This window comes from Artemia franciscana, unplaced genomic scaffold, assembly GCF_032884065.1.
Source record: "Artemia franciscana unplaced genomic scaffold, ASM3288406v1 Scaffold_2230, whole genome shotgun sequence".
Lineage (NCBI taxonomy): Eukaryota > Metazoa > Arthropoda > Branchiopoda > Anostraca > Artemiidae > Artemia > Artemia franciscana.
In genome coordinates, this window is record NW_027063180.1 from 1 (window position 1) to 23,294 (window position 23,294).

The 23,294-nt window shown below is 33.4% G+C and overlaps 1 protein-coding gene across 1 annotated transcript in view; it reads right to left on the minus strand.

Annotated features, from left to right (window-relative positions):
• Nucleotides 1-8,893: 8,893 nt before the first annotated feature.
• The window catches only part of LOC136042860 (transcription initiation factor IIE subunit beta-like), a 30,198-nt gene continuing 15,797 nt past the window's right edge, over nt 8,894-23,294 (minus strand). Inside the window, 1 exon segment of the mRNA XM_065727789.1 lies at nt 8,894-9,464. Within this exon segment, the coding sequence (XP_065583861.1) occupies nt 9,147-9,464 (318 nt within the window). The 3' untranslated portion in view covers nt 8,894-9,146.

Here is a 23,294-nt window from a genome sequence, read left to right on the forward strand (position 1 = left end):
ATTTTCCCTGTGTCCCGGTCGTCATTTGTGTCCCGGTGCTTTGTTGATGGTGATTGCTAATCGAACATTCCTTGTGTCCCGGTCTCTTTCTCTTTGAGTCATTTATATTCCCTATGTCTCGGTGTCCCGGTCGTCATTTGTGTACCGATGTCCCGGTCTGTAATTTCGTCAGTCGACACACAAACATGACGTCACTCGACACACAGACAACTTATTTATATATATATAGATAACGATAAATACAGCTCCTTCTCCAGTTCCCTCTTCATTTCGGCGGATGAAATAGGGTGAAAAAATTTTCTTATAGCATTCTAACTTGAAAATGATTTAATTTCGTATTTTTAAATTATGCCAAAAATCCGCTCCTTTGTGAAAAAGTTTCCTCAACAGTTGCTCCTGCAAAATATCTCACTTTGAGAACACATCCCGCCAAAAGTTCTGAATGGAGTGTTTTCTGCCTATAAATAACGACGAAGACCACATTGCCTTTCCATCACAAACACCAAAAACAAGAAGAACAATAGGGAATTTTTTAAGACAGTGGGAAACAAATTAGAATGAATATTTCGGCCCTATGTCCAAGGGCCGTCCTCAGCAATACAAATAAGAAAAAACAACTTAAGAGAGGATAAAATCAATAAAACTAAAATGAACAGCTTTTCGAAACAGTCCCAACATCCTTACCTCAGCCAAGTTCAACCAGGACTGAAAAATAAATTGTTATGAAACGAGGCAATTCAATGAAATGAAAGAGAATGATTTAAAAACAGGTTTTTAATGCCAGCCTAGCTTTTTTCGCTGCTGATCTTATAGGTCTATTTGTGACAGGTTCTGTGTTAATATCTATTGGTTTTTTAAAATATTTTGTAAAATCAGTTTTAATTAAATTTGTGTATAAAGCATTCAGAAAATTCTCCTAAATCCCTATTTAAGGAAATATTATTATTAATCTTAAGTCTGATTTCAATTGCTTCTCGAGCTAATTCCAACTTGGTAAAAATTTCCCTTGGACAATTCCCCTTAACACCTCCAAATTCAGTCGACAAATAGAAAGTAAAACAGATAAAACAATTTGGTGCAGGAATTATGACAAATTCTCAGTGTATAATTTCCTCTGGAAAGTAGACCCCCCAGAAGCTTCCCGACCTACGGAATAATCCCTCCAGTAGAAAATCCCTGCCCCCGCCAAAAAAAATCTCTTTACTTCCTAATAACAAATACTATCCATAAACAACGGCCAAATTTTGTAACTTTCAAACCTTCTCCCATTGAATCTGGGGCTCATGTTATGCCTAAGGACATAGTTACTGAACCTTTTAACTATGTTGAAAAATAAACCCAGTAAAATCTCAAAATTTTGATCAGAAGACTTTGGCGGAGTGGCATGGGAGAGTGCTTGTTACCCTCGAATATGTTTAATATCTTAAAAGGGCACTATAACTTTTAATTTGTGTTCTACAAAGCCCTCTCCTGATATTCTAGGATTAGTGGTTTGATGCCATCACCTTTGAGAAGAATGAAGAAAAAACAAACAAATAAACACGCATCTTAGCGTTTAACATTTATTGACCTTTTTCGATGTTTTCTGCCTTCTTCTGCCTTTTTTTTCGACTCAAATGTCTGGATAGGTAACACTAAACTTAATGAATTTTAAAAGTAGAATTGATCATAATAATAAGCCATTCTTTTTATGTATCCGTTGATATCAAAATTCCGTTTTCTTAAGAGTTTTGGTTACTATTGAGCCGTGTCACTCCTTACTTAGAGTTCGTTATCCCGAGCTGGTTGACAATTGTTTGAAAGATTCTTAACTACTAATAATGATTTGACTAAAATAAAAACATATACATATACGCTGAAATCTAGGTCTGTACATGTTGATTGCTTTCTCTCTATGGCTGAAAAATAGTTTCCCAATTTCCCAGTTGATTTCGATCTTGACGCCTGTTTAAGACAATTTCGTATCTATTATTCTACATACTTACTGTTTTTCAACTTTGAAACCAAAAGTATTTTTCAATTCAGTGCGGAACAACTTAGTGCGGAAGACTCACTCCAATAATTAGAATTCATAAACGTATTTGAATTGAATTAAAATAAAAATAAAATCAATGCTAAAAATATTTTAGGCACTAACACTGCTTACCAAACCATTCATTTTTTTTAAAGTATGGGATAACAAAAGCGCTATCTAACGTAAATTGTATAATTGTTTCAGGAAATTGAAGCTGAAATAAGTAGAGGTTGGCTTGTGCGACGAACCGCCAAGAGAGCAAATTTGCTGCTGAGTTGTGCAATGTTGATCATGGGTGGGGGGGAGGTAGTTGTTGTATGGATTATGGAACTTTTTTTGCATAAAGTTGAGTTGTGGTGAGAACTTATATATAAAATATATATAATATATATAAATATATATATATAAAAAAATATATTATATATAAAATATATGACAAATATATGACACAAACAAATACAAATAAACACAAACTCAATACAAATCGTCGCTATAAATACAAATAAATACATAGCGCCCCCACCAACTGTATTAAAAATAAATACAAGCGCCCCCACCAACTAGGTGTTGGGGTGGCGCGAAATGTTTTCGACTGACGAAATTACAGACCGGGACATCGGGACACAAATGACGACCGGGACACCGGCACATAGGGAATATAAATGACGACCGGGACACTCAAAGAGAAAGCGATCGGGACACAAGGAATGTTCGATTAGCAATCACCATCAACAAAGCACCGGGACACAAATGACGACCGGGACACAGGGAGTATAAATGACGACCAGGACATAAGTAAAAAAAAAACTAAAAAAACTAAAAGAAGGTAAAAACTACACAAAAACTAAAAACTAATAAAAAAACTAAAAAAGCTAAAAAACCAAAAAAAATAAAAAATAAAAAAGAAAAAAAGAAAAATAAAGGAGAAAAACAAAACTAAAAAAAATAAAAATAAAAAAAAACTAAAAAGAAAAAAGGGGAAAATACAAAAATTTATTTCATCATATACCAATTCAAAAACGAATGTATATACAGACCGGGACACCGGGATACAAATGACGACCGGGACACAGGGAATATAAATGACGACCGGGACACAGGGACACAACTACAAGGGGGACGCCGGGGGGCACAGGAAATATATAAATGACGACGGGGACACAGGGAATGTTCAATTAGCAATCACCATCAACAAAGCTCAAGGGCAATCATTAGAATCATGAGGTATAACTAAAAAGACTAAAAAAAAAGGTAAAAAACTAAAAACTAAAAAAAAAGACAAATTCAGCTAGTATATATATATATATATATATATATATACTAGCTGTTGGGGTGGCGCTTCGCGCCACCCCAACACCTAGTTGGTGGGGGCGCTTCGCGCCCCCCACAAGCACCCCCGCCCGCGTAAGTCGTTACGCGCCATAATAGTTACGCGCCATTGTAGTTGTGTCCCTATGTCCCACCTGTGAATATAGATATATATATATATATATATATATATATATATATATATATATATATATATATATATATGGTTTTAACTACGTAAAACTTGCGAATATACAACATTCTTTGCTGTCCCATTGTCTTTGCATATAAATAGATTGTCAGGTTTACCGACTCTTGAACATGCAACATATAATGGTCCATGGGAAAACAATCTGTATTCAGATCTATACCTCATGATTCTAATGATTGCCCTTGAGCTTTGTTGATGGTGATTGCTAATCGACCATTCCCTGTCCCGGTGTCCCAGTCGTCATTTATATCCCCCTGTTTCCCCCGGTGTCCCCGTTGTAGTTGTGTCCCTGTGTCCCGGTCGTCATTTATATTCCCTGTGTCCCGGTCGTCATTTGTATCCCGGTGTCCCGGTCTGTATAATTTTTTTATTAGTTTTTAGTTTTTTTGTAGTTTTTACCTTCTTTTTAGTTTTGTTAGTTTTTTTTTTTACTTATGTCCTGGTCGTCATTTATACTCCCTGTGTCCCGGTGCTTTGTTGATTGCTAATCGAACATTCCTTTTGTCCTGGTCGCTTTCTCTTTGAGTGTCGTCATTTATTTTTTTCTTTTTTAGTTCTTTTAGTTTTTACCTTTTTTAGTTTTTTTTTGTTTTTTAGATGAAAATTTTTTTTAGTTTTTTCCTTTTTTTTCTTTTTAGTTTTTTATTGGTTTTTACCTTTATTTTAGCTTATTTTTCAGTTTTTTCCTTTTTTTAGTTTTTTTTTATTTTTTATTTTTTTTAGTTTTTTACCTTTTTTAGTTTTTTTAGTTTTTTTTAGTTTTTTAGCTTTTTTACTTTTTTTATTAGTTTTTAGTTTTTTTTTGTAGTTTTTGCCTTTTTTTAGTTTTTTCAGTTTTTTTTTAGTTTTTTATTGGTTTTTACCTTTATTTTAGCTTATTTTTCAGTTTTTTCCTTTTTTTTAGTTTTTAGTTTTTTTAGTTTTTTACCTTTTTTTAGTTTTTTTAGTTTTTTAGCTTTTTTATTTTTTTATTAGTTTTTAGTTTTTTTTTGTAGTTTTTGCCTTTTTTAGTTTTTTTAGTTTTTTAGCTTTTTTATTAGTTTTTAGTTTTTTTTGTAGTTTTTGCCTTTTTTTAGTTTTTTTAGTTTTTTAGCTTTTTTATTTTTTTTATTAGTTTTTAGTTTTTTTTGTAGTTTTTGCCTTTTTTTAGTTTTTTCAGTTTTGACGTCACCTGATCCAGTTTTTTCAGGTGACGTCACCTGATCCACGATCCACAGATCCACAGACAACTTATTTTTATATATATAGATACTAGCTGTTGGGCGCCACCCCAACACCTAGTTGGTGGGGGCGCTTCGCGCCACCCCAACACCTAGTTGGTGGGGGCGCTTCGCGCCCCCCACAAGCACCCCCGCCCGCGTAAGTCGTTACGCGCCATAATAGTTACGCGCCATTGTAGTTGTGTCCCTATGTCCCACCTGTGAATATAGATATATATATATATATATATATATATATATATATATATATATATATATATATATATATATATATATATATGGTTTTAACTACGTAAAACTTGCGAATATACAACATTCTTTGCTGTCCCATTGTCTTTGCATATAAATAGATTGTCAGGTTTACCGACTCTTGAACATGCAACATATAATGGTCCATGGGAAAACAATCTGTATTCAGATCTATACCTCATGATTCTAATGATTGCCCTTGAGCTTTGTTGATGGTGATTGCTAATCGACCATTCCCTGTCCCGGTGTCCCAGTCGTCATTTATATCCCCCTGTTTCCCCCGGTGTCCCCGTTGTAGTTGTGTCCCTGTGTCCCGGTCGTCATTTATATTCCCTGTGTCCCGGTCGTCATTTGTATCCCGGTGTCCCGGTCTGTATAATTTTTTTATTAGTTTTTAGTTTTTTTGTAGTTTTTACCTTCTTTTTAGTTTTGTTAGTTTTTTTTTTACTTATGTCCTGGTCGTCATTTATACTCCCTGTGTCCCGGTGCTTTGTTGATTGCTAATCGAACATTCCTTTTGTCCTGGTCGCTTTCTCTTTGAGTGTCGTCATTTATTTTTTTCTTTTTTAGTTCTTTTAGTTTTTACCTTTTTTAGTTTTTTTTTGTTTTTTAGATGAAAATTTTTTTTAGTTTTTTCCTTTTTTTTCTTTTTAGTTTTTTATTGGTTTTTACCTTTATTTTAGCTTATTTTTCAGTTTTTTCCTTTTTTTAGTTTTTTTTTATTTTTTATTTTTTTTAGTTTTTTACCTTTTTTTAGTTTTTTTAGTTTTTTTTAGTTTTTTAGCTTTTTTACTTTTTTTATTAGTTTTTAGTTTTTTTTTGTAGTTTTTGCCTTTTTTTAGTTTTTTCAGTTTTTTTTTAGTTTTTTATTGGTTTTTACCTTTATTTTAGCTTATTTTTCAGTTTTTTCCTTTTTTTTAGTTTTTAGTTTTTTTAGTTTTTTACCTTTTTTTAGTTTTTTTAGTTTTTTAGCTTTTTTATTTTTTTATTAGTTTTTAGTTTTTTTTTGTAGTTTTTGCCTTTTTTAGTTTTTTTAGTTTTTTAGCTTTTTTATTAGTTTTTAGTTTTTTTTGTAGTTTTTGCCTTTTTTTAGTTTTTTTAGTTTTTTAGCTTTTTTATTTTTTTTATTAGTTTTTAGTTTTTTTTGTAGTTTTTGCCTTTTTTTAGTTTTTTCAGTTTTGACGTCACCTGATCCAGTTTTTTCAGGTGACGTCACCTGATCCACGATCCACAGATCCACAGACAACTTATTTTTATATATATAGATACTAGCTGTTGGGCGCCACCCCAACACCTAGTTGGTGGGGGCGCTTCGCGCCACCCCAACACCTAGTTGGTGGGGGCGCTTCGCGCCCCCCCCCCCCCAAGCCCCCCCGCGCACGTAAGTCGTTACGCGCCATATTAGTTACGCGCCATTGTAGTTGTGTCCCTATGTCCCACCTGTGAATATAGATATATATATATATATATATATATATATATATATATATATATATATATATATATATATATATATATATATATATATATATATATATATATATATATATATATATATATATATATATGTTTTTAACTACGTAAAACTTGCGAATATACAACATTCTTTGCTGTCCCATTGTCTGTGCATATAAATAGATTGTCAGGTTTACCGACTCTTGAACATGCAACATATAATGGTCCATGGGAAAACAATCCGTATTCAGATCTATACCTCATGATTCTAATGATTGCCCTTGAGCTTTGTTGATGGTGATTGCTAATCGACCATTCCCTGAGTCGCCATCGTCATTTATATATCCCCCTGTGCACCCCGGCGTCCCCTTTGTAGTTATGTCCCTGTGTCCCGGTCGTCATTTATATTCCCTGTGTCCCGGTCGTCATTTGTGTCCCGGTGTCCCAGTCTGTGATTTCTCTTTGAGCGTCCCGGGCGTCATTTATATTCCTTGTGTCCCGGTGTCCCGGTCGTCATTTATATCCCCCTGTGCCCCCGGCGTCCCCGTTGTAGTTGTGTCATTTATATTCCCTGTGTCCCGGTCGTCATCCCGGTATACATTCGTTTTTGAATTGGTATATGATGAAATAAATTTTTAATTTTTTCCCTTTTTTTCCTTTTAGTTTTTTTTTATTGGTTTTGACCTTTTTTTAGGTTTTTTAGTTTCTTTCTTTTTCTTTTTAGTTTTTTTTTTGAAGTTTTTATCTTTTTAGTTTTTTTACTTTTATTTATATTTTTTTAGTTTTCTTTTTCTCCTTTATTTTTCAGTTTTTTTCCTTTTTTTAGTTTTTTTTTCTTTTTTAGTTCTTTTAGTTTTTACCTTTTTAGTTTTTTTAGTTTTTTAGATTAAATTTTTTTTTAGTTTTTCACCTTTTTTCTTTTTAGTTTTTTATTGGTTTTTACCTTTTTTTTAGCTTTTTTATTTTTTTTTTCGTTTTTTCTTTTTACTTTATTTTTAGTTTTTATCTTTTTTATTTTTTTTTATGTTTATTTTTAATTTTATTAGTTTTCTTTTTCTCTTCTATTTTTCAGTTTTTTCCTTTTTTTTAGTTTTTTTTTAGTTTTTAGTTTTTTAAGTTTTTTCCTTTTTTTAGTTTCTTTAGTTTTTTTAGTTTTTCGGCTGTTTTATTTTTTTATTAGTTTTTTTTTTTGTAGTTTTTGCCTTTTTTTAGTTTTTTCAGTTTTTTTTTTAGTTTTTAGTTTTTTACCTTTTTTAGCCTAACCAGGATTTGAACCTGGGACCTTCATTCTCCGTTCTGACACCCTCTCTCACCGAGTGACTACTCCAGCATGTTCATTTTGGTGTTTTAAATGGTATATTATTAACCAAATTAATGTGTTTTACAATATACTAAGCATCGTCATAACAAAAATGACGACAACTAATTTCATGACGTCAGCCGACACAGAAACATGACGTCACCTGATCCACGATCCACAGATCCACAGACAACTTATTTTTATATATATAGATATATATATATATATAGATATATATATATATATATATATATATATATATATATATATATATATATATATATATATATATACGTAAAACTTGCGAATATACAACATTCTCCGCTGTTCCATTGTCTGTGCATATAAACAGATTGTCAGGTTTACCGACTCTTGAACATGCAACATATAATTGTCGATGGGAAAAGCAATCCGTATTCAGATCTATACCGCACTTTTCTAATGATTGCCCTTGAGCTTTGTTGATGGTGATTGCTAATCGAATATTCCCTGTGTCCCCGTTTTGGTTGTGTTTCTGTGTCCCGGTTATCATTTATACTCCCTGTGTCCCGGTCGTCATTTGTGTCTCGGTCTGTAATTTTTCTTTGAGCATCCCGGTCGTCATTTATATTCCCTGTGTCCCGGTGTATTGATCTTGATTTTCAATTTGGGCACCAGTCACATGCCTGTTTTCACGTTGCTCTTGGTACGTTTTTTTGGTAATTTCTCTTTGAGCCGCAAGCCTATATTCACTGCTTTATTTAAAAAAATTAAACCCGTTTTTTCTTCAATTATTTGTTTCGTAAGCCTATATTCACGTTGTTCTTGTGATTCCTCGGCACGCTTTCTTTTCTGACTTTCTCTTGTAGCCGCAAGCCTTTTGGCATTATCCCCTTGAGCCGCTTCCCCGGCTGTTTCTTCTGCCATTGTAGGATCTATACTAAAAGTTCTCGCAGGATTTGATTCATCGGCTGTTTCTTCTGCCATTGTAGGATTTATACTAAATATTCTCTTTGAATCGCAAGCCTAATATACTTATAATGACGTCGTATACAAACATACAAAATACATACACGACGTCATAATGCTCAATCCTTATAATGACGTTAGTCGTCAAACACACATCCAACCTATTTTCATATATATATATATAGATATAACTGTTGAAATACATTTAATAAATATTTAACATTCAATTCAAAAAGAACAAAGAATGCAAAAACCAATCTTTAACTTTTGGCGAATCAAAAGAGCAAGTTGTGCAATAAAAGGTTCCTGCGCCATTTTAAATGTGACCATATCCAAGGAAGTCCAAATCAATACAACAACTCTTGTCTTCGATCATCAAGATATTAAAACTGAAATGTTTAAGTGTCTAAGTCACCACAAGTCAAAAATTTACGAAATGTTTTAGACCGTTTCACCAGTTTCTAGGTTCAATAAGTCTGCTAGATGAACATTATCTCTCGCCCTCTTCAGCCCTCTTTTTTTCATCATTTGCTTCCTACTTAAAACAGTAGCAACTTGTCGCTTTTTTGTATTCTGCATGCTTTTCATTCCTTGTTTTTGCAGATATTGCTCAATTTTCTCGTCATCTATGTCAACAGGTACTTGCCGCCATAGTTTAGCAAAATCCTCATCGACATTGAAACTAATAGTTTTATCATTGTAGAATAACACTTCGTCCTTGTCTGCACCGGGAAGACGAATGATGTCATTTTGAAGATGCTGAAAACAAAGAATTCTCACCAAACTTTCAGAATTGAAATGAAAACTAAACTAAAAAATAATTGAAATGACATCCAAAGAATTTGAAACAAAGATATCACTCAATTCACAAAAATATAATAGAAAACCTTTCAAATACATAAGTGAATGCACCAGGAAAACTAGTGTTTTCGTTTTCAAAATGCTGAAAACGAGGACTTAAAAAAAGCTTAGGAATCGAAATGAAAACAAACTTAATTGACATGTAATTGAAGGATAGTAGAAAATAAAATGCAAAGAACTGAGCACAGAAGAATCACACACTCCTACTACTATTCATACCAATTCGCTGAAGCACCAAACCACTTGAAGCTAACACAACTGTGCACAGCCCCTTTTCCATTCCAATATATTCAAAGCTACCCCCTTTACACCATCCCAAGAAATTCCAATGTCATTTAAAATCCATTCTTAAGACCTCTTCCCACCTAATTCGGGGACGGTCTCCTTTTCACCTGGCCCTAGATAGATCATCAGAAAGGACAATTTTTGGCAATTTGTCACCCGCAAAACGTGTGCTAGCTATTTCAATAGCGTTGTCAAACGTTGTAACGTTGTCATTTAATAGCATTTCAAAAAGTGAAAAAAAATTCACTTTTTGAATTACTGGAAGGACCAAGAAAATTTTGATTGCCTTTTTCAATAGAGTTTCATGTCACCAATCAAAGTTGGCTTTGCAAAGAACTGAGATGTCACTAGAGTTATCCCGAGGGAAAGAGGTAAAATCCGAATTTTTAAGGGTAGTCAAAATCTAGAAACCTCAATTGTCAACAATATTTTTTTTCCCTTTTTATCATATTTCTTATTAATTTTTTGCATATTTACGATATGTTAAAACAAAATAAATTATAGATATAAATAGAAAACAATAAATAATTCACAAAACTAGAAATAAAGTTCATCTCAAATAGACGACTCAAACCTGAGTCAGATAATAATTTGATAATGGTAACAATTAGACAAATATGTTTACTGAACAGATTAAAGTAAATAACAAAAGGAAAAAAATTGAAAACAATTAAAGTGAACAATAGAATGGAAGGGGGTGGGCACAAGAAAGGTTGAAGGGCAGCTGGTTCAACTTCTGTTAATTGAAAATTGATTACTCGGTCACTTTACTACCCCATACTAAAGAAATCATACACAATGCGATTGGTTCAACCTGATTGGTCAAAAGCTAACTAAGGAAGTGCATAATTAAAGAAGTTATTATATAGTGACTATATTATGTCGTATTTACGATTATAATTAACAAATTATTATTATATATATACTAGCTGTTGGGGTGGCACAAAGTGCCACCCCAACACCTAATTGGTGGGGGCGCTTCGCCCCCCAAGCCCCCCCCCCCCCCGCACGTGTAAGTCGTTACGCGCCATATTAGTTACGCGCCATTGTAGTTATGTCCCTGTGTCCCACCTGTGAATATATATATATATATATATATATATATATATATATATATATATATATATATATATATATATATATATATACATATGTTTTTAACTACGTAAAACTTGCGAATATACAACATTCTTCGCTGTCCCATTGTCTGTGCATATAAATAGATTGTCAGGTTTACTGACTCTTGAACATGCAACATATAATTGTCCATGGGAAAACAATCCGTATTCAGATCTATACCTCATGATTCTAATGATTGCCCTTGAGCTTTGTTGATGGTGATTGCTAATCGACCATTCCCTGTGTTGTGTCCCTGTGTCCCGGTCGTCATTTGTGTCCCGGTGTCCCAGTCCGTAATTTCTCTTTGAGTGTCCCGGTCGTCATTTCTATTCTTTGTGTCCCGGTCGTCATTTGGGTCCCGGTGTCCCAGTCTGTATATACATTCGTTTTTGAATTGGTCTTTTTTTTAGTTTTTTACTTTTTTTTAGTTTTTTTTTTAGTTATACCTCATGATTCTAATGATTGCCCTTGAGCTGTGTTGATGGTGATTGCTAATCGAACATTCCCTGTGTCCCCGTCGTCATTTATATATCCCCCTGTGCCCCCCGGCGTCCCCGTTGTAGTTGTCCCTGTGTCCCGGTCGTCATTTATATTCCCTGTGTCCCGGTCGTCATTTGTGTCCAGGTGTCCCGGTCTGTATATACATTCGTTTTTGAATTGGTATATGATGAAATAAATTTTTGTGTTTTTCCCCTTTTTTTTCTTTTTAGTTTTTTTTTGGTTTTTACTTTTTTAGTTTTTTTATTTTTATTTTTTTTAGTTTAGTTTTTTATTTTTTTTTATTTTTAGTTTTTTTGCAGTTTTTACCTTTTTAGTTTTTTTATTTTTATTTTTAATTTTTTTTTGGTTTTGTTTTCCTCCTTTATTTTTCAGTTTTTTCCTTTTTTTCTTTTTTAATTTTTTCAGTTTCTTAGCTTTTCTAGTAGTTTTTTTGTAGTTTTTGCCTTTTTTTTTAGTTTTTTTAGCTTTTTTTTACTTATGTCCTGGTCATCATTTATATTCCCTGTGTCCCGGTAATTTCGTCAGTCGACAAACATGACGTCAGTCGACACACAAACATGACATCACTCGACACACACACAGACAACTTATTTTTATATATATATAGATTTCCTCTCTTGATCGTGTATTGTTCTGAAGACGGCCCTTGGACATAGGGCCGAAATATTCACAGAACTGATTTCCACTGTCTTGAAAAGGTTTTCCCTAATGTTTCTACTTTGTATTTGTTTAATAAGACCCAGGTGCTGATAGTGTGGAAAATGAGTGTCTCAAAGCTGTTGCTATGATATTAGAAATACGGTAGTCACGATCAAGAGTATGTTTGTTTTGTTTTTTTAAAGGAGGAAGTATTTAGTAATTTAGGAGATACCTGATCAAACCAAGCCCCCCCCCGCGCGCCTAAGTCGTTACGCGCCATTGTAATTGTGTCCCTGTGTCCCACCTGTGAATATATATATATATATATATATATATATATATATATATATATATATATATATATATATATATATATATTTTTAACTACGTAAAACATGTAAATATACAACATTCTTTGCCGTCCCATTGTCTGTCCATATAAATAGATTGTCAGGTTTACCAACTCTTGAACATGCAACATAATAATTGTCCATGGGAAAACAATCCGTATTCAGATCTATACCGCATTTTTCTAACGATTGCTCTTGAGCTTTGTTGATGATGATTGCTAATCGAACATTCCTGTGTCTCTGTCGTCATTTATATATCCCCCTGTGCCCCCGTTGTAGTTGTCTCCCTGTGTCCTGGTCGTCATTTATATTCCCTTTGTCCCGGTCGTCATTTGTGTCCCGGTATCCCAGTCTGTAATCTCTCTTTGAGTGTCTCGGTCGTCATTTATATTCCCTCTGTCCCAGTCGTCATTTGTGTCCCGGCGTCCCGGTCTGTAATTTCTCTTTGAGTGTCCCGGTCGTCACTTATATTCCCTGTGTCCCGGTCGTCATTTGTGTCCCGGTGCCCCGGTCTGTAGTGTCATCTTATAATGACGTCATATACAAAGCCTTGTATACTTATAATGACGTCAAATGCAAACCCACAAACAAACAAACATGCATATATACAACTTATTTTTATGTACAGAGATACAGTTCCTTCTTTAGTTTTTTTTCTTTTTTAGTTTTTTCGTTTTTTTAGTTTCTTCTTTTTATTGATTTGTTTTCTTCAATTTGTCAATGTTCATTCTAACATTGACACTTGGAAACATCTTTACGTGCGAAGCATGCTAAGCTCCAACAATTTATATTAAACCTCGAATTTGGGGTATCTGTTTTAAGGTTTTCGAATTACTTTAATCTATTGTCAAAATATATTGAAATATTTGTGCAATTCCCAGTTTTTTTAGTTTTTTCTTTTTTTAGTTTTTTTTCTTTTTAGTTTTTTATCTTTTTTATTTTTTTACGTTTTTTCTTTTTAGGTTTTTTCTTTTTTAAATTTTTTTAATTTTTTTTTTCAGTTTTTCTTTTTAGTTTTTTACCATTTTTTTTTTCGAATTACTTTAATCTATTGTCAAAATATTTCGAAATATTTATGCAATTTCCAGTTTTTACATTTAGTTTGTTTCCTTTTATATATATAGAAGATATAATCTGGCGTAACAGACATAGTGCAACAGACATAACAGACAGACAACTTATTTTTATATATATATAGATATACTAGCTATTGGGGTGGCGCTTCGCGCCACCCCAACACCTAGTTGGTGGGGGCGCTTGCGCGCGTAAGTCGTTACGCGCCATATTAGTTACGCGCCATTGTAGTTGTGTCCCTATGTCCCACCATTGTAGGTTCTTCAGTCATTTTATAATTAGAAATTTCTCTTTCAACGGTCTTCTTACAATTAAAAATTTGTCTTTGAACGATATTCTTAAATACCTGTGTCCTGGTCGTCATTTATATTGCCTGTGTCCCGGTCGTCATTTGTGTCCCGGTATCCCACTCTGTAATTTCTCTTTGAGTGTCCCGGTCGTTATTTATATTCCCTCTGTCCCGGTCGTCATTTGTGTCCCGGTCTGTAATTTCTCTTTGAGTGTTTTTTCTTTTTAGTATTTTTTAGTTTTTTACATTTTTTCTTTTTTCAGTTTTCTTTTTCTTCTTTATTTTTCAGCTTCACTATGAAATACATATCGCCGAACCTTTGTTTTTTTAACTAAAATCTGGTAGGCATTGATGACCTTATCCAAGTCAAGATCCCAAACCCAATCATCATCGCTATCATTTTCAGTTTTGATATGTTTTGACTCTCGCTGTCCAGGTGGATCTTCATCTAACTGCGCGGTTTTGCGTTCTTTAGCCTCAAGCCTGTTTCCTTGCTGTTCTTTTGATTCCTCGGCACGCTTTCTTTTCTGACTTTCTCTATCAGCAGCAAGTTTTTTGGCATAGACTCTTTGAGCATCTTCATCGGCTTTTGCCATTGTGAGTTCATCAGTCATTTTAAACTTAAACATTAATAGATTTCTACGTGAATATATATGTCTTAAATATCTTTATTGACGTCACCGTCATAGCAAAAATGACGACAACTAACTTCATGACGCCAGTCGACACAGAAACATGACGTCACCTGATCCACAGACAGACAACTTATTTTTATATATATAGATAGATATAATTATAAAATTGTCAGGTAATTTTCTATTTTGAAATAAAAACTAAAAATTATTGCTCAGACAACATAAATATTTTTGATATTTACATAATAGCTTTAGTGGTTCTGGACTGAAAACTAAATATGCTAATCAAATTGGGAATTGCAATCTTTTAGGTTGAAAAGGCAGATCCATTGGAATCATGAGAATGCGTGGAATAAGAAAAGCCTCACCCTCAAAAGGCCCTGTCAAGATTGTTGCCGCTATTACGTTATAACAGACATTACACGTCATTTGTGTCCCGGTGTCCCGGTCTGTAGTTTCGTTAGTCGACAAACATGACGTCAGACGACAAACAACTTCATGACGACATACAGCTCAATCCTTATAATGACGTCAGTCGACACACAAACATGACGTCAGTCGACAGACAGACAAACAACTTATTTTTATATATATAGAAGATATATATATATATATATATATAACTACTGAAATACGTTTAATAAATATTTAACATTCAATTCAATTCAAATTACAAGGACCTTTTTTAAATATCTATATATATATTTATATATATATATATATATATATATATATATATATATATATATATATATATATATATATATATATACATATATATATATATATATAAAATCTATATATATAAAAATAAGTTGTCTGTGAGTGTGTGTGTGTGTGTGTGTGTCGAGTGACGTCATGTTTGTGTGTCGACTGACGAAATTACAGACCGGGACATCGGGACACAAATGACGACCGGGACACCGGCACATAGGGAATATAAATGACGACCGGGACACTCAAAGAGAAAGCGACCGGGACACAAGGAATGTTCGATTAGCAATCACCATCAACAAAGCACCGGGACACAAATGACGACCGGGTCACAGGGATACATGACGATCAGGACATAAGTAAAAAAAAACAAAAAAAAATAAAAAAAGGTAAAAACTACAAAAAAACTAAAAAGAAAAAACAACTAAAAACTAATAAAAAAACTAAAAAAAAATAAAAAAGAAAAAAAAAAGAAAAAAAAGGAAAAAAATGAAAAATAAAGGAGAAAAACAAAACTAAAAAATAAAAATAAAAAAAAACTAAAAAGAAAAAAGAAAAAAACTAAAAAAAAAAACCAAAAAAAAAAACTAAAAAGAAAAAAAAGGGGAAAAATACAAAAATTTATTTCATAATATACCATTTACAAATGACGACCGGGATACAAATGACGACCGGGACACAGGGAATATAAATGACGACCGGGACACAACTACAACGGGGACGCCGGGGGGCACAGGGGGATACATAAATGACAACAGGGACACAGGGAATGTTCGATTAGCAATCATCACCATCAACAAAGCTCAAGGGCAATCATTAAAATCATGAGATATAACTAAAAAAACTAAAAAAAGGTAAAAAACTAAAAACTAAAAAAAGGACCAATTCAAAAACGAATGTATACACAGACCGGGACACCGGGACACAAATGACGACCGGGAGACCGGGACACAAGGAATATAAATGACGCCCGGGACACTCAAAGAGAAATCACAGACTGGGACATCGGGACACAAATGATGACCGGGACAAAGGGAATATAAATGACAACCGGGACACAGGGACACAACTAAAACGGGGACGCCGGGGGGCACAGGGAGATATATAAATGACGACGGCGACACAGGGAATGGTCGATTAGTGATCACCATCAACAAAGCTCAAGGGCAATCATTAGAATCATGAGGTATAGATCTGAATACGGATTGTTTTCCCATGGACCATTATATGTTGCATTTTCAAGAGTCGGTAAACCTGACAATCTATTTATATGCACAGACAATGGGACAGCGAAGAATGTTGTATATTCGCAAGTTTTACGTAGTTAAAAACATATATATATAAAGGCTCATTCAAGTGCTGGTCTATAGTAATCACTAATTTAGGAAAACAGTCTTCCTTTTCTCCTTCTGTCCTTTTTTTTTTTTTTTTTTTTTTTTTATGTGTTTGTGCTGTTGCATAAAAGGCAAAAACTACAAAAAAAAACTAAAAACTAATAAAAAAAAAAAATAAAAAAGCCGAAAAACTAAAAAAACTAAAGAAACTAAAAAAAGGAAAAAACTGAAAAATAGAAGAGAAAAAGAAAACTAATAAAATTAAGAATAAAAATAAAAAAAAATAAAAAAGATAAAAACTAAAAAAAAAGTAAAAAGAAAAAACGAAAAAAAACTAAAAAAGCTAAAAAAAAAAGGTAAAAACCAATAAAAAACTAAAAAAAAACTAAAAAAGGTAAAAACTAAAAGAACTAAAAAAGAAAAAAAAAACTAAAAAAAGGAAAAAAACTGAAAAATAAAGGAGAAAAAGAAAACTAAAAAATATAAATAAAAATAAAAAAACTAAAAAGATAAAAACTTCAAAAAAAAACTAAAAAGAAAAAAGAAAAAAACTAAAAAACCTAAAAAAAGGTCAAAACCAATAAAAAAAACTAAAAGGAAAAAAAGGGAAAAAATTAAAAATTTATTTCATCATATACCAATTCAAAAACGAATGTATACCGGGATGACGACCGGGACACAGGGAATATAAATGACACAACTACAACGGGGACGCCAGGGGCACAGGGGGATATAAATGACGACCGGGACACCGGGACACAAGGAATATAAATGACGCCCGGGACGCTCAAAGAGAAATCACAGACTGGGACACCGGTACACAAATGACGACCGGGACACAGGGAATATAAATGACGACCGGGACACAGGGACATAACTACAAAGGGGACGCCGGGGTGCACAGGGGGATATATAAATGACGATGGCGACTCAGAGAATGGTCGATTAGCAATCACCATCAACAAAGCTCAAGGGCAATCATTAGAATCATGAGGTATAGATCTGAATACGGATTGTTTTCCCATGGACCATTATATGTTGCATGTTCAAGAGTCGGTAAACCTGACAATCTATTTATATGCACAGACAATGGGACAGCAAAGAATGTTGTATATTCGCAAGTTTTACGTAGTTAAAAACATATATATATATATATATATATATATATATATATATATATATATATATATATATATATATATATATATATATATATATATATATATATATATATATATATATATATATATATATATATATATATATATATATCTATCTATATTCACAGGTGGGACATAGGGACACAACTACAATGGCGCGTAACTAATATGGCGCGTAACGACTTACGCGCGCGGGGGGGCTTGGGGGGGGGGGCGCGAAGCGCCCCCACCAACTAGGTGTTGGGGTGGCGCGAAGCGCCACCCCAACAGCTATTATATATATATATATATATATATATATATATATATATATATATATATATATATATATATATATATTTAACTACAGACCGGGACATCGGGACACAAATGACGACCGGGACACCGGCACATAGGGAATATAAATGACGACCGGGGCACTCAAAGAGAAAGCGACCGGGACACAAGGAATGTTCGATTAGCAATCACCATCAACAAAGCACCGGGACACAAATGACGACCGGGACACAGGGAATATACATGACGACCAGGACATAAGTAAAAAAAAACTAAAAAAAAGATAAAAACTACAAAAAAACTAAAAAGAAAAAAACAACTAAAAACTAATAAAAAAACTAAAAAAAACTAAAAAAGAAAAAATAAATAAAAAAAGCAAAAAAATGAAAAATAAAGGAGAAAAACAAAACTAAAAAATAAAAATAAAAAAAATAAAAAGAAAAAAGAAAAAAACTAAAAAAAGTAAAAACCAAAAAAAAAAAAAAACTAAAAAGAAAAAAAGGAGAAAAATAAAAAAATTTATTTCATCATATACCATTTACAAATGACGACCGGGATACAAATGACGACCGGGACACAGGGAATATAAATGACGACCGGACACAGGGACACAACTACAACGGGGACGCCGGGGGGCAAAGGGGGATATATAAATGACAACAGGGACACAGGGAATGTTCGATTAGCAATCACCATCAACAAAGCTGAAGGGCATTCATTAAAATCATGAGGTATAACTAAAAAAACTAAAAAAAAGGTAAAAAACTAAAAACTAAAAAAAGGACCAATTCAAAAACGAATGTATACACAGACCGGGACACCGGGACACAAATGACGACCGGGACACCGGGACACAAGGAATATAAATGACGCCCGGGACAAAGGGAATGTAAATGACAAACGGGACACAGAGACACAACTACAACGGGGACGCCGGGGGGCACAGGGAGATATATAAATGACGACGGCGACACAGGGAATGGTCGATTAGAAATCAACATCAACAAAGCTCAAGAGCAATCATTAGAATCATGAGGTATAGATCTGAATACGGATTGTTTTCCCATGGACCATTATATGTTGCATGTTCAAGAGTCGACTGTGAAAATCCGGTATGGCAGACACGTAGGTATACACGTAAACGGGAGAAAAATCTGAAACTTTTCCGAATAATCAAATAAGCATTCTGTTGTTATTATTGAGACTCCTCGCGCGAAAATTCCCGCTCAAAACCGTGCCTTGACAGGTATATGCATAGAAGTGTCTAGAACGTCCTGTTAGATGTCCAACGTCCTGTTACACTAGAAAGCATTGTTACTTGAAAAAGATTCAATGAGCCGCAGAAAGATGGGCCGCATTTGGGCCATTCGAATTGGGCTGAATAAGCACATTTGAACGCATTGTTACTTGAAAAAATTCAATGAGACACAGAAGAATAGGCCGCATTTGAGCCATTGGAATTGGGCCGAAAGGGCACATTTGAACGCATTGTTAAATAAAAAAATTCAATGAGCCGCAGAAGAATGGGCCGCATTCGGGCCATTCGAATTGAGCCGCGAATGGGTACATTTGAATGCATTGTTAATTGAAAAAAAAAATTCAATGAGCCGCAGAAGAATGGGCCGGATTCGGGCCATTCGAATTGTGCCGAAAATGGGCACATTTGAAAGCATTATTAATTGAAAAAAATTCAATAAGCCGCAGAGGAAAGGGCCGTATTTGGGCCATTCGAATTAGGCCGAATGGGCACATTTGAACGCATTGTTACTTGAAAAAAAATTCAATAAGCCGCAGAAGAAAGGTCCGCATTTGGGCCATTCGAAATAGGCCGCGAATTGGCCTAATGGGCACATTTGAACGCATTGTTACTTGAAAAAAAATTCTGCGGGGGAGTATTCTTCGGAAGGGAGGGTTAAAAACCCGCCACCATCAAATGTATTTTATATACATTTAATGTAACTTTTGTTGACAAATCAACCTCCCTCATTTGTTTGTAAGAAATGTAAAGCAGTGGCGGAAGTTCACTCTTTTGGGTTCCTTTAAGCTAAAGTTCCACATACAAACCGAATTTGTGACAAAATCTAAGCAAGCGTAGTGTCTACGAGTTAACCATACCGATAACCATAACCATAGGAGTTAACCATAACCATACCAAGTTAACCTCGAATAACGAGTTGACCAGTAAAACTTCTTTAGCATTGTAAAGGGAATGTCTTCAGGCAGAGGCATATTTGAATGTAACATTTGATGATCAACTTTTGAATGTAAAACACGAGTGACAATGGTCTGGTGTAACACCTCCTTTTAAAGACAAAAATATGGCAAAATAGAGGATATGATAAAAACCCTATTAGAAATGCCTAGAAAAAAAGTTTTTGATATCAGGGTCATGTTAGCCTTGCTTAAAAATCAAAAAAATTTTTGTGAAAAAAAAAACACGTTGATTATCCATCATACACTCAAATCACAAGACTTGGCTGTTGAGCAGTTATTCCGTTCACAAGAAAAAATCCATGAATTTTAACACACGGTACTTTCCCTACTCAGCCAACATGAGCATTGGTACAGAGTAATTAATTTTTTTTCTCTGCAGTATGTAAAGTAAAAATTGTAGAAAATAAAATCTATTTGGAAAACAAGACTGGTAATTACAGGGTTGAGAGCAATTTTCCCATTTAGAAATTTTGTCCCTCACCCCAGGATTTTTTTTTTGAGCAAACCCTTTGGCTGTATTTGTATTGAATAAGAATACCAAAACTACTCCACCTAATGTCTAAAAAGATCATTTTACTGCACCAATTATATTGTCGCACTGACACAGGGGCGGATCCAGGGGGGACGCGGTCATCAGCCCGTATTCTGTACCCTTATTTGTTTTTTGCTCTGTTTTACCCTTTTTTGTGCTTGTTAAGTACAGCGACCCCCACTCAAGAGGTTTGGTCCGTTTAAAACCGGTTTCTCTCTTGATTTCTTTGTGTCTACTCAAAGATGAACACCTTAGAGATAAACTATAAAATATTAATAGTTATTATGTTATATATCATGAAAAGAGAAATCACCAATGCTACAGCACAAAAAAAAAAAGAAAAAAAAAAGAGAGAGACAGAAGGAGAAAAGGAAGACTGTTTTCCTAAATTAGTGATTAATATAGACCAGCACTTTAATGAGGCCTTAACCCTACTCATCCATACAATCACATAGGTCAAACAGCATAGCCACACACAATCAACCATAAAGAATAATCCATGGACAGGCAGTCATGTCGTCAATAAGTATAAGTCGTCATTTACCGAACAATAGAAAAAATAATATAGACAAATAATTCAGAGGCAACACCAAACATAAGAGCTCATCAGGAGAATACACTGGCCTATATAGGGTTTCGCCACTCTAAATTCTCTACCCAGCACAGTGTTGTGGCTACCACAGAATATCCATGGCATCCCCGCGTCAGGTATCACCCCCAAAATACATGCCTATGAAAAAAAAACAGCAAATGTAAAACAACCAAGTAAAACCAAAACAAGCTTATCCTGTTAATATATCCCTCCCTTTAGCAACAATAGGTAAACTAAATATTATAAATTTTACCAAATTACAAATATTAACACATTGCAAAAAACCTGAATGAACTAAACAATTATAGAATTCATCTTTACCATGTGGCTAATTTTTAAAAAAAAATCCGCTCAATTAGAAACACAATTCAAAATAAATGGCGCTGTGACAACATTTCTCGAACCTCCGAAATTAGTTAAAAATTTCTTTAAGTATTTCTAGATAATTCTTTTGATATTTATTTAAAAGTTCGTTATAATGAAAACTAAATTTTTTAAATTGCCAAGTTAATTTATTTGCAGAAAAACGTCTTGATATCAATTTTTGGCTTAAGATTTTACATCTATTTTTTAAAATCAATATAGTTACTACAAATCCTTGCATAACGAAGTAACTGTGAGAAAAACGCTGAATATGTGATATTTGAGTGTATATTACTTTCAGGGAATGGGAAACTAATCACTTCAAAATCAAAATCATCCGTTTTATTATACATTTTAAAACTTAATTTATTATTATCACAAATATTAATATTTAAATCTAAGAAATGATCTTCATGACAAGCGCCATGACTAGGCTCAAGAATAAGCTCTGATGGATATATATTTTTAGAAATATCAATGAAATCCTTACAATTTAAGACCAAAATATCATCTAAATATCTTTTGACAAAGCATGTTTTAAATTAATTGGATTATTCTTATCCATCATATATTTATATTCTAGTTGACTTAAAAACAAGTCAGCTATAAATGGGCTGGCATTCCCCCCCATGGGAATTCCCATAATTTGCTTGTACAAAAACAAATTCCAATAACTCAAAAATCATATCCAAGCTGTAACATCTCAAGTTAACTGTAGTATTAAAGCAGTTTGTCCATATGGCTTTTTTATTATAACTGTCTATTTTTAAGAACCTTTTACTAGATAAGAGGAAAGATTTCTTTATAACAGGTTTTAAATTATCAAACACTAAATTAAGTGATAAATTAGTATACATTGTCGCAAAATCGAAAGACTCAATTCTTTTAGCTGAAACCATTGTTAAAGAATCTATCACCTGCAGTGAATTATTAACACTCCAATATGGATTAAAATTCGAAAATTTTTTAATACCAGAACAATAGGCTTTAAGTTTATTTACAATTTCCTTTAAAATTAAAGAGAGGTCAGTAGCACCAATGCGGGTTGGACATTTAGCTGCTCCAGCAATAAACCGTGGTTTAGGGGGATTCTTATGAAATTTTACAGTCCAATATAGGAAAGGGAACTTTTTATCATTGTCATTTATTTTAATATTAAAATTTTTAAAAAGTATTTCTTCAGTCTTTTCAATTAAATTCTCATCCTCTATATTTACCGTTTCATAAACATTAGTTGTGCATAACTCCCTTTTTAAGATATCACAATACAGCTTCTGACAAATTATGGCAAAATTATTACTAGCTTTATCCACTGGCACAATTACAAATTCATTCTTTAGATTAGCAATTGCTTGTTTAATCTTCTCATTATAAAATAATGATTTAGCGTTACTATTTTTTAAGTTAGATATATTTTATTTCTTACTCTACTAATAATTAAATTCTTCCAACTTTGAAAACTCTCTTTATTTTTATTCTCTTTCTTACACCACTTATCAATAAATAAATCAAAATCATTTTCCAAGCCATCAAGAACACTCGATGGTTTCAGATGATGAGAAAGACAGAAATTAGCCCCTTTATTCATTATAATTTGAAGATCATCTTGCTTTATTATTGACAAGTCCCCTGTTATAACATGTTTGTAAGT